The sequence below is a fragment of the Nuphar pumila genome, chromosome 3, assembly GCF_984573655.1.
Source record: "Nuphar pumila chromosome 3, dmNupPumi1.hap1.1, whole genome shotgun sequence".
Lineage (NCBI taxonomy): Eukaryota > Viridiplantae > Streptophyta > Magnoliopsida > Nymphaeales > Nymphaeaceae > Nuphar > Nuphar pumila.
This window is the reverse complement of record NC_143251.1, coordinates 30,680,249-30,693,314: the sequence shown is the minus strand read 5'-3', so window position 1 is coordinate 30,693,314 and position 13,066 is coordinate 30,680,249. Positions and strand designations below refer to the sequence as shown.

At 37.0% G+C, this 13,066-nt stretch overlaps 1 protein-coding gene across 2 annotated transcripts; it reads right to left on the bottom strand.

The window, feature by feature from the left end:
• Nucleotides 1-332: 332 nt before the first annotated feature.
• On the bottom strand, nucleotides 333-12,482 carry LOC149842478 (uncharacterized). Of its 2 annotated transcripts, none has more exons than XM_089999214.1 (4): nucleotides 12,119-12,482; nucleotides 7,005-7,073; nucleotides 1,293-1,399; nucleotides 333-1,031 (listed from the first exon to the last, which is right to left on the bottom strand). In XM_089999214.1, the coding sequence occupies exons 1-4, from the start codon at nucleotides 12,417-12,419 to the stop codon at nucleotides 942-944; spliced, it is 567 nt and encodes a 188-aa protein (XP_089855340.1). In that variant the 5' UTR covers nucleotides 12,420-12,482; the 3' UTR covers nucleotides 333-941. The 2 variants fall into 2 exon arrangements, with proteins under 2 accessions (XP_089855340.1, XP_089855341.1); XM_089999215.1 differs by having other exon boundaries at nucleotides 333-1,017.
• Between the last annotated feature and the right edge of the window lie 584 nt (nucleotides 12,483-13,066).

The following is a 13,066-nucleotide window of genomic DNA, read 5'->3' as shown; positions in this document are numbered from 1 at the left end:
ACATCACATTCACAGGCCATGTAAGCCGACAGATTTCCCATGGGGCATGTTTGTTTCACTAACCTCAAGAAAAGCCATTTTCATATGTAAATGGCTGTCTTTCCTGCGAAACCAATGGGCCCCTAATTCATCTCCATCTGAATTCTCTTGAAAAATGAGGTAAGCAGTCAAGGTCCTTGACATCACTGAACTCAGGAGCCCGCCTCTTTGGTTGGATTTAACCAAGTATCAAACCAAGTTGTCTTAGTTTAAAACTCGGAAGATTCAATTGAACGGATGGTAAGGTCCATATTAGGCCTATGCGCAGATTAAATCAGTGTAATGCACCATGATACAAAATCCAAATATTGATCTAAACTGGAAAGGGACATATAATGAATGTATAAATGCACAAATGATACATGGTTTTTAGTACTGTTCCCTTTGGTAGAGACCCTGCAAGGTTCCAGCCCTTGCCGGTAGGGGCAGGCAAAAGTTCACTCTAATTAAGGCTCCGTACAAGCAAATCTAAATTTGAGACCAAACCAGGTCAGAAGCCATTTGATCCAATCCAGTACAAAGTGAGTAAGGTTTCCAAGCTCTGGTCAAATCCAAATCATTCACAACCTACATAAAACTTCCTTACCAGGATAATCGCTTGCTTTTCTCCAACAGCCAAGCTGGAGGACATTGTGTGGCATTGAGACCAACCAAACACTTAAGAGAGTCTTGGATTGTCACCCATTCAAAATCAAAGTGCCCAGAATGATTTGTTGTTCCTCCCCTCTACTAGGTCCATTTCAAGGCAACTTATAGTATAAGCAACACAATATAGTCCCACCATAGTCTCTTCGCTTGACAGAACAACTAACAGAGCCTCATTCTGCAAGCTGCAAAGTGACAACCTAGAGAAAAAAAACAGTATTTTTTTATATATTAGATGGATTTACTACCTCTGAATCTCAGTACTGTCGTGGGGATTGGTTGAATTTCTGTGGGAGCTCGGAACGCGGCCGTGCAACTTCAACAAATATAACTCTGCCATCCAAAAACTAACAGTAGAAAAATAAATAAATCTAAATTGCATCGTCATTTACACAAGAACTAGAAGGAAAATGACTCTCTCTCTCTCTCTCTCTCTCTCTCTCTCTCTCTCTCATTTGCAGCAAATTCTAACATGAAAAGCGGCTAGTAAGTTCTAATAATTCTAAAACATTAATAATACCAAGGTTGAAAGAGATGAACAAGTCAATACTTAATTTGGAAGTGGGACAGAATTTATAGCAAGATTTAGATAGTAAATGTTGAAATACCTTTCCATGCATCCCTTCAATCGCTTTTTTGGACTCCTCCTCAGTTGCATAACGCAGAAAGGCAAAGCCTCTTGGTCTATTAGCTCTTCTATCCATCACAAGATTGACTACAAATAAAAAAAAGGTGATTCATTTTGTAGTCTAGGAAAGCTAGTTTCTATTTCATGTAAAAAAAGCAAAGTCAGGAGAAACTATATAACAAGAATCTTTCTGGTATGGCTACTGAATGTTTCATCATAAAAATTCCCACCTAAATTCATCAAGCAAAGTGTAATGAAAAGAGGCAGAAGCACCAATAGAGCAAAAGTCACTCCTTAAGAGTGACTACAAGAGCCAAGAACACAAACACCAAATGTGCACACACAAAACTCACAAATATAGGAAATGACTTAAAGTCATAAGTTGGATTTATTGAAGAAAGGAAGAGAAGGGTGTAAAAACCCATACATTTACAAGGGGGAACCTCCTCTTTAAATAGAGGAGGGAAGCACTAAAGAGGACCCATAAAGGGGGCTCCCTTCTAGTCGTTGGGAGCCCCAACGGTCATAAATATGACTGTTGGGGCCCCAACGACTAAATGGGTGGGGCCCCTTTATGATTCCAAAAAGCAAAAAGAAGAAATAAAAAAGAAAAAGGAAAAAAGGAAAAAAGAGAAAAAAGGAAAAAATAAAAAGGTACATTTGGGATTTACCAAAATACCCCTATCGGGTTTTTGGTTTATACAAAACTGAAAAAGAAAATATAATTATGTATATATACATATATACGTATATATACTTATATATATATACTAATGTATATATATATATAAGTATATGTATATATATATATATTTATATATACATAATTTAACACGCCCCCTCAAACTTTACGGGGAGAAGACCGAAAGTTTGCCAAGAAGAAACATGAATCGTGGAGTTGGGAGCGCCTTGGTGAAGAAGTCAGCTAGTTGATACTCTGAAGTGACATATGGCAATGTGATGGTTCCTTTGAGATATTCGTCTCGAACATAATGACAATCCATTTCGATATGTTTGGTCCGCTCATGAAAAGTGTGATTGCTGGCAATGTATATCGCACTCTTGTTATCACAACAGAGCTTGGTGGGAGTGAAAATGTTGACGCCCATGTCACTAAGAAGACTTCTGAGCCACACAATCTCCATAGTTGTCATTGCCATAGCTCGATATTCAGCTTCAGTAGATGATAAGGAGACCTTCTGCTGCTTCTTGCATCTCCACGAGATGAGAGATTCACCTAAAAAAATGCAAAGACCCGTAATTGAGATCCGATCATTGGGATTTCCTCCCCAGTCAGCATCAGTAAAAGCAGTTAATTCAAGAGATGAGGAAGAGGATAAGAAGAGTCCCTTGGAGATGGTATTTTTGATATATCGCACAATTCTCATTACGGCCGCCATATGGACCGTAGTAGGAGCGTGCTGAAATTGGCTCGCTGCATGAACCGCATGAGCTATATCTGGACGTGTGATGGATAGGTAGGTGAGAGATCCAATTAATTGGCGGTAGGGAGTTGGATCTTCAAGAGGAACACCATCTTCAAGTCTTAGTTTCGCATTGATAACTTCAGGGGTCTCCACTTTCTTTTCATCGGATATTCCTGACTTGGTACAAATTTCCGCAGCTAACTTCATTTGAGATAAGATGTACCCTCGTGCTGAATAGGCCACTTCAATTCCTAAAAAATATCTCAAATAACCAAGGTCAGACATATCAAAGTATCTTTTAATATAGACTTAACATCATTTACTCCCTTTTTGTCATTCCCAGTGATGATCATATCATCAACATACAGTAGAAGCATAATAATTGAGTCACCTGTTCTTTTGACAAAAAGAGCAGTGTCAGTATAACAAGAAGAAAAACCTAAATTGATTAATACAGTACTAAACCTGTCATACCAAGCTTTAGGAGCTTGCTTAAGTCCATATAAAGCCTTTTTTAATTTTAAAACTTTTCCATTTAAATTCATACCTGGAGGTGGTTCCATATAAACTTCTTCATTTAAATTACCATTCAAGAAAGCATTTTTAACATCAAGTTGAAATATGGGCCATTTTTTGACAGAAGCTATAGCAATAATGGCTCGAACACTAGTCATTCGAGCAACCGGGGCAAAAGTTTCATCATAGTCTACCCCATACTCTTGGGCATAACCTTTGGCTACCAACCTAGCCTTATATCTTTCCAATGAACCATCACTCTTAGTTTTTACTTTAAACACCCATCTACATCCAATGGGTTTCTTGCCATTGGGAGGATCAATGACTTCCCAAGTTTGTGCCTTTTTAAGGGCATTAAGTTCAAGCTTCATAGCTTCATTCCAATGATCATATTGTTTAGCATCATTGTAATGTGATGGTTCATGAAATGAGTGAAGAGCAAGAAGACATGCTCGATAATTAGGGGAAAAAGAGTCATAAGAAACAAATCTATTTGGAATCTTAGGAATGTGATTTGATCTTCTTTGAGAGGTTTCTTCTATCGACTCATTTTGAGAAAATCTTTCAAGGGCACATGGAGGATTTCTTTCATTCCTTCTAGAGTAGACTTGTATTTGTCTTGAAGCATTCTCTTCTAAGTTTTGATCATTATTTGGATGTTCAACAAGATCTTCAAGAGGTTCATTAAGATCAATATGATCATCTATGATGTTTTCTTGAGGTAACAAGTCAAATAAAAAGGAATAGTCAATATTTTCATTTGGTTGATGCAAAAAACCATTTTCTTCTTCGAGGAATGTGACATCTTTTGAGATATAAAGTTTATTATTAAGGATGTCAAAACATCGATATCCTTTTTGTTTTTTGCCATATCCCAAAAAAATACACTCAATAGCTCTAGGAGAAAGTTTATCATTTTTGCGAGTTAAAACAAAGCATTTACATCCAAAAATTCTTAATCTTTTATAATCGGGAGACATATTGTAAAGTTTTTCAAATGGAGAAAGATTTTTCAAAGAGGATGAAGGGATTCTATTGATGAGATATGTTGAAGTTAGAACCGCTTCGGCCCAAAAGGATTTTGGGATATTTTTTGAAATCAATAATGTTCTTGTAGTTTCTATTATATGCCTATGCTTTCTTTCCGCAAGACCATTTTGTTGCGGAGTGTTGGGACAAGAACGTTGATGACAAATTCCATTTTCTTTTAAGTAAGTTTGAAAATCATTAGACATATATTCACCTCCCGAATCGGACCTAAGAATAGATAGATTTCCCAAAAATTGATTTTTAACCATAGCATGAAATTCTTTAAAGAACGAGAAGACTTCAGATTTGCGACTTAAGAAGTATATCCATGTAAATCTAGTGAAGTCATCAATAAATACCACATAATACGAAAAGCCTTCTTTAGATAAAATAGGGGAAGGTCCCCACACATCGGAATGAACAAGTTCAAATGGCCGAGTGGCAAAATAACTTCTTTGAGGAAACGGAATAGCTTTTGATTTCCCAAAAATGCAATCTTTACAAATCATGTGATTGTCTTTACAAGTATTGTTCAAAAAAGGGAAAAGAGACATTTTTACAAAATTTGGATGACCAAGTCTCTCATGCCAAATTCCAATACTTTTATCTTTAACAAGATTGCAAGATGACTTAGATGGAAGCGTCAAAAAGTCCATAAAATAGAGATCACCTCTTCTATGGCCTTGCCCAATCAGCTTCCCTGACTGGAGATCCTGCACGATGCAATCTTTAGGTGAGAAAGAGACTTGACATCCATGGTCGGTGATTTGGGAAACGGAAAAAAGATTTAAATTAATTTTTGGAACAACTCTTACTTTAGGAACAAAGAAATTTTGAGAATTTTTGAAGTCAAGTGTTCCAATACTTTCAATTTTTAAAGACGTTCCATCGGCCGTTGAGACATAGGAGGATATAGGTTCGGAGAAAACATTGGAAAGGGAGTTTTTATGAGATGTCATATGGAAAGAAGCACCAGAGTCTAGTATCCACATACCTGGAGGTGATGAAGAGTAGGCGATGGCGGCTCCGGATGTTGAAGGAGAAGACTTGAGAAGGTGTTCGAGAACTTCGGAGATATGATTAAGAGTTTCTTTGATATCTCCTTCTTTGGTACTTTCTTCCTTCTTTGGAGAATTTTCTCCAACCGCGGCAACCTTTCCTTTAAGCTTAGGACAAACCGGTCTAATGTGTCCCGGTTCATTACAATAGTGGCATATGATTCCCTTTCTAGGCCCATTGATATTTTTGTTAAAGTGGGGAGGTCTATATGCTTTAACATTAGAACCGGGCCTATTAACGGCCAAAACTTCATCATTCCTAATGCTCAAGCCAAGTCGAGTTTCTTCTTGACATACCTCGGCAAGAGCATCCTCAATAGGTAGGGCTTTGCTTCTATGGAGAAGAGATGCCCTCACTTGTTCGAATTCCGGGCGAAGTCCATGAAGGAATTGAAAAAAGTGCTCCTTTTCAATTTGTTCCCTTCTTAGTTCAATGTCTTGTGGAGCAACCCATTTGGGCTCAAGAAGGACAAGCTCATCCCAAAGAGGAGTTAGAGAGCTAAAATAGTCCCGGACACTCATATCCATTTGTTTGGTGGAACGAATTTTTTCTTGGCAAAAGAATTGCCGAGCAAGATCCTTTTGGGTATACATACCCTTAAGAAAAAACCAAGCCTCATTGGCTCTTCTAAACTTGGCGATATTGGCACAATTTTTAAGATCTACGTTGTTCATAAACCATGCCAAGATTTTGGCATGGTTGCTTTCCCAATCCTCGATTTTGGATTGATGTTCATTAATGGCTTTGATGCACTCATCGCCATCTAAAGCCTTTTCAACTTCATTTTCAATTTTGGTAAGAACAAGAGAGGGTTCGGGAGTAGTCCCCATAACAAAACCCCAAAGTTTCTTACCTCTTAGATGATTTTCCATAGCGGAAGCCCACATGAGATAGTTGGACCCATTTAGCTTGAAAGAGAGCTCCACTTTAGAGTCACGTTCCATCGGCACCAAATATACTTCCTTTCTTCAAAACTATGAGCGGCACGCTTTCCAAGATGTCAAAAGAAAAGCCCAATCACCAACCGAGCTTTAATACCATGTAATGAAAAGAGGCGGAAGCACCAATAGAGCAAAAGTCACTCCTTAAGAGTGACTACAAGAGCCAAGAACACAAACACCAAATGTGCACACACAAAACTCACAAATATAGGAAATGACTTAAAGTCATAAGTTGGATTTATTGAAGAAAGGAAGAGAAGGGTGTAAAAACCCATACATTTACAAGGGGGAACCTCCTCTTTAAATAGAGGAGGGAAGCACTAAAGAGGACCCATAAAGGGGGCTCCCTTCTAGTCGTTGGGAGCCCCAACGGTCATAAATATGACTGTTGGGGCCCCAACGACTAGATGGGTGGGGCCCCTTTATGATTCCAAAAAGCAAAAAGAAGAAATAAAAAAGAAAAAGGAAAAAAGGGAAAAAGAGAAAAAAGGAAAAAATAAAAAGGTACATTTGGGATTTACCAAAATACCCCTATCGGGTTTTTGGTTTATACAAAACTGAAAAAGAAAATATAATTATGTATATATACATATATACGTATATATACTTATATATATATACTAATGTATATATATATATAAGTATATGTATATATATATTTATATATACATAATTTAACACAAAGCACATCAATTAGCAATTTACAATAAAAATTCTCACCTTCCACAAGTTCACCAAAGTTTTGGAAAGCATTTCTGAGGCCTTGTTCAGTTGTCCGGAAAGAAAGACCTGCAAAATATGGTGCCTTAAATGTTAAATTTTTAAAACTTCTCTAATAGAAAAACAAAACAAAATGGAAATATTGCAGAACTAAAAAGAACTTTCAGTAAATGTTGGTATGATCTTCAATTGTCAAACGGTATGCACCCATAGCACCTGTCTGCATGATATTGCTAGAGTTTCTAAGTTTCCTACTTCCACCTGTTCTGATAAACTAGGATCCTTAAAATTAACTTTCCTAGCTGGCATTAGGTTTTCTGAGGTGTGCCTTCTGTCATATTTCACTTCTTATTGTTCCTTCATTATATTGCAGTACAACCAAACCAGGCTAAGCTGGATGAAGAGAAATTACAGTGCGCCTACATTCATATCATCGGCGACTGTTTTTTCTTTTCATTATTAGTGTGCTCTGTCTTGTCCTTTTGTGTTGTTCATGCAGATAGAACTTTCTTTCAGCTGTCTTCTTTTCACCATCATATTTTATGATAAATGTTCTTCTTCACAGACCAAATTGGCCAGCTATGCTTTACACATCAGCCTTAGGAAGCAAAACTAAAGGGAGTCTGAAAAAATGAACTCAAGCACTAATGAATTCGGTAAAGATAAAAAAAATTGTTGTGAGCTGAGGAATACAACTGAATACCACAATGAAACAATAAAGGGCCCAAATTGAAAAAGTGTAAACTACCACATAATAGAAACACAGAAAACGACTTCATTATGAAGTCTTTGCACCATGTATTTTATAGGACTTTGTGCAAGTCGAAAGGAACTCTAGGGAACAAAAAGAGTTAGCATAACATCTATTAAATGGCTGCCAACACACAAATCTTAGGTATATGTTTCTTACAAATTGAACTACTGACAAATGATTAGGAATAACAGAAATAGACAAACTGTAGTAAGCAGATGATAAAAGGAATGGCCAAACCCAAACTATGTTACAAAAATGCACGTAGCTAACAGTTTTCAATTGACGTACTCACAGTACAACTTCCTCAATCATCTTTGGAAGCACTTCATAATCACAGTGAGCATCACACTGATTAATGTGTGTTTTCTAATATTACCATATCAAGAAAAGGAAATTCTTAAAGCACCTTAAAAATTTAACAATCATCCTCATGTCATATCATTGAAAAACACAACTTAACCTTGTTGGACAAAGTTTAACATAAAATCTGTTAATTGATGATCATTTGCATGCTGCAGGAATATCTCACGGGGGCAGTTGTCGTAACTTATATTCTTTGTGGACAAGGTCAACATTTGTTCTAGAAAGAAGACTTGCAGTAAAACTTAAAATCTCTGTTCTACTGAATATACTAACATCCTAAATAATGCATTCTACCATAAAAATAGTAAACAACTTCCAACTCAAACCAGGGTGAGGATGAGTGATGGATTATTCATCCATGGTTCAGGTATCCTAGAAAATCTCTTGTAGTTCAGAACCATGATACAATATGATGGTGCACACTGCACACTCTTGTTTAAATAGATTGAGTCACCAAATGTTAGATCAAAGTGTACAGATGTGTTTAGTATGATTTGTTTATCATACAGTGGGCTTCATCATCACCATTATATCATAAAATTCAAATTTTAAGATGATGTAAAATCAACCGCTCACAATTCATGAAGATGCTTCCGGATTATGTGATTGTGAAATGCATGTAAGTTTTTAAGATCTTCAAAGATCAATGGTTCATGATGAACCAAAACTTCATGACTTGAAAAAGTGTAATTTTAAGTCCAGAAAAACATGACCCAAGGTATGATTCCTATAAAAAAACCATGATGAATATATCTGTGAAGTCTGATTGAGAAGATGCAGTCTATAACCATGCTTTCTATTAGGTGGGAGTAGGTCCACCCAGAGCACCCTATCATTGATACACACCCACACACACATATTCTCTTTTATTTATGTATTTGTATATATATTCAATTTTCCATTGCAAAAGTTTGGTGCAATATGGGCTGTTGATTTTTAGATTCTTTTAGGAACATATCTTAACATAGCAAATCCCTAATCTATTAGATGCTCTCCACTAAATAAATCATAGGGCTTCATTTTAAAAAATGGAATGAAGCATAAAAAACTATTCTGGCCAGTACATTCCATACTCAATTTGGTTAGGAGAGAGAGAGAAAGAGATTAACTACCAATTCTGGTGGCTAATTGCGCACCATACACTAAAACAAAAAGAAAAGAAAAGAAGAAAAAAAGTGGAGATGCTCATGAATCTGGATAAGCTAGTAGTCATGTTTTCACTCCTTATGAATTTCACTGCATTTTCATGCATTCAGTGTGCTTGTCATAGACACCTTGTAATAACTTCAACACCATATATGTTTCTTCATCACGAGAATCAGTGTCTGATTTATAAAAAATCTGACTTGACTATGACAACCTGTCCTCAGCAATTAGTACCTGCTTCTTTATCTTGATTTTATTCCAATATCAAGTATAGAATCCTCTTGAGCTACTTCAACTCCTTTCATCTACCTCAGCTCAAAGAAATGTGTATAATCCATAGTTCCCAAAGTAGGAAACAATACAAGTAGGTGTAGAAACGATAAAAGTAATGATCCAAGGAAATATTTAGGAAGAAGACAAGATTTATATAGAAGTTTGGAAGCAAGAAAAAACCTCATAGGAAAAGAAAATTTTGCCTACTTGATATGACAAACTTTCTAAATGAAAATATTTTGCTTGTTTGTGTAGCATGAAAAAACAGACTGGAGAATCTGAGAAGAATGGGAGAGAGAGAGAGAGAGATGACAATGGCAGTGGGTGGGAGGAAGATGAAGATGGAGGAAGCGCTTCCTATGGCAGCCCATGGAATGAGATGTATTGTAGGTGAATGTTTGCCCTAATGCAAAAAGAATTTTTTATAGGAAAAAAATCTCAGGGTTGAGGAATTTTTCTTATCAAAAAACAGACTGTTTAGAAAAACTTTCCTTTCAAAATTTTTCTCTCATTTGGAACGGATGGAAAAGTTAAAAAAAATTCTTTCCTATCTTCACTTTTCCTATTAGTTTCCCACTTCCAAACGTAAACGATGAGGGGCAAAAAAGAATAAATAGAAATACCCAACTCCAGTAGGAATCATACTCCCCTTCATTGGGAACACCATTCCAATTGCCAGCATTCATGATTTCCAACTACAGAATTCACGCTTCGCACTCCCTAAAGCATACCAATTTAGGAAAACCTTGGATGCATACCAATATAAAAATAAGGGTGATATACAAGATTGCACAAACTATCGTGGTATAAAACTCATGAGTCATACTATGAAACTTTGGGAGAGGGTGATTGAGTCTAGGTTGTCATGATATCGGAGAATCAATTTGGTTTTATGCCTGGAAGATCAACTATGGAAGCTATACATCTTCTTAGACAACTTATCGAGAGAAATAGAGAGAGGAATAAAGATTTGCATATGGTTTTTATTGATTTAGAGAAGGCATACGATAGAGTACCTAGGGACGTTCTCTGGTGGACAATGATGAAGAAAGGTGTTTCTCTCAAGTACATTAAAATAATTAAAGATGTGTATGAAGGAGTAGTAACCAATGTCCGCACTTGTGGAGGGGTGACAACCAATTTTCCTATAACGGTTGGGTTACATCAAGGATCTGCTTTAAGTCCTTTCCTATTTGCTATAGTGATGGATGAGCTCACGAGATCAATTCAAGAAAATGTGCCGTGGTGTATGTTGTTTGCTAATGATATTGTTTTGATTGATGAGTCTAGAGTTGGGGTTAATGCTAAGTTAGAATTATGGAGACAGACATTGGAAGCAAGAGGTTTTAAGTTGAGTAAGAGTAAGACAGAATACATGGAATGTCGGTTTAGTAAGCAACGAAGTAATGATGAGAGTGTAGTGAAGCTTGGTGAGCAAGAAATACAGGTGGATGATTGTTTCAAATATTTGGGATCTATCATTCAAAAGTATGGAGAAATTGATGGAGATGTAAATCATAGGATAAAGGTTGGGTGGATGAAATGGAAAAGTGCAACTGGAGTGTTGTGCGATCGTAGAATGCCATTGCGGTTGAAGGGAAAGTTTTATAGGACGACTATTAGGCCTGCTTTACTATATGGTACGGAATGTTGGGCTGCCAAGAGACATCATATTCAAAAAATGAGTGTAGCTGAGATGCGTATGCTGAGATGGATGTGTGGAAATACAATAAAAGATAAGATTCGGAACGAGGAGATACGTAAGAAGGTAGGCGTTGCACCCATTGAAAATAAGATGAAAGAGAATCGTTTACGGTGGTTTGGACATATTCGGCGAAGGCCTAATGATGCTCCAGTTAGAAGGATGGAGAAATGGGAAAATATATTAGTTAAAACTAAAGAGATCGGGGTAGGCCTAGGAAGACATGGATGGAGGTGATAGGAAAGGATATGAATGCTTTGAACCTCACCAAGGACATGGCATTGGATAGAAATGATTGGAGGAGAAGGATTCATGTGGAAGACCCATAATGATTTTCTTTTTTGGTTCATATCGCCGACCCCAATTATTTTGGGATGAAGGCGTAGTTGTTGTTGTTGTTGTTGTTGTTGGATGCACCCACTTAGCCAGATAAGTGCAATACCCGAAATATTCAATTATGGAGCAGAATTCAATATCCTAAAGTATCCCATTTATCTGGATAAGTGGGTGCATCAAAGTAAGCAAATTAGAGCCTGACGAGACACCCCCATAACCAGGAAAAAAAAAAGGAAATTTTACCACATAAGCAGGAAACCAACTCTCTTCGCCTCCATTTGATTCTGCCCCTGCACTTGGGATTCCTCAAACCGTTCTAGGCATTCAAAAGATGGTATTCCAAGAATTGCTTTTTTATATTTTTGGTTATAAATGTAAAAGTAAAAACAATAGTTATCGTCCAAAATCTCACCAAACCTTGTCTCCAAAGAAGAAAAAAATGAGATGCTTTCTAGCAGGAAAAAAAAAAAACAGTTGCTAGTGTTACTCAAAGAAAACCAGCACGAAATAAACGAATTTGAGAAGTGGGATGAGAATTACCACTAATGTAAAGCTTCGTGGCAGATGCCGTAGTAGTATCAGAAGGTGAAGGTGGATTAGGAGAGTAAGGAGAAGAAGAAGAAGTCAGGCACGAGACGGCGACGCGGTCGCGGTGGCGCTGGCAGCGGAGAGCGGTCGAACGGATACCATTGTCGATAGAAAGAGAAGGAATGACGATGGTGGTGGATGTCCAGACATGGTCGGTTCTGGCGCTGATTGGGGGAATGGAGAAGCTTCTCCCCTCTCTGCCTCTGAAGGAGAGGAGCTGAGCAGCAGCAAAGATGGTGGCAGCCACGGCCATCCCTGCAAAACCCAGCCGGGGAGCGCCCTTCCCTCGCCTTTTTTTGTGGTTTTAAAAAATAGGCTTCTCTTTAGGATAACGCGTATAAAAAAAATAGGTTACATGTAGAGCAGATCCGGGACTTACCAAGTTAGTAACTACTAATAATAATACGCATGTCACAAGGACACATCGACACGAGAACGTTCAGACGATCGACTCGCGAGTTCTAGATTTTTTTATGATTTAAAAATTTTAATCAATAAAAACTAATTTTTTGATATTTTAATACAAAGAAATAAGTAACTCTTGGGATCTCGAAAACATCAGCCCTCACAGATTCATTCAGCATCTTGCACTCGCTCCACAGATCACATATTTCCTGAAAAATATTTTATTTTAAAAGCATGAATCTTTGAAAAGTCTCAATAAAACTCATATAACTAATACAAGATACAATAAATGAACCTTGCATAATAAACATCAATCACTAAAAGACTACAATTTGAACATCAGCAGACAAATGATTTTATGAAAAGTTCATGCATTCATGATTTTAAGTCTAAACAAGTATGATATATAAATTTTAAGCATATGCAACTATATTTTAAATAGAATCAAAACATCTAATAATATGCATGAATCCACATAATCACATGATCATAAAT

Coding starts and splice junctions, on each gene's coding strand:
- LOC149842478 (XM_089999214.1), bottom strand. CDS start 12,419: ATGGCCGTGGCTGCCACCATCTTTGCTGCTGCTCAGCTCCTCTCCTTC. Junction 7,074..12,118: donor CACGAAGCTTTACATTAGTG/GTAATTCTCATC, acceptor CATATTTTGCAG/GTCTTTCTTTCCGGACAACT. Junction 1,400..7,004: donor CTTTGGTGAACTTGTGGAAG/GTGAGAATTTTT, acceptor TTTTATTTGTAG/TCAATCTTGTGATGGATAGA.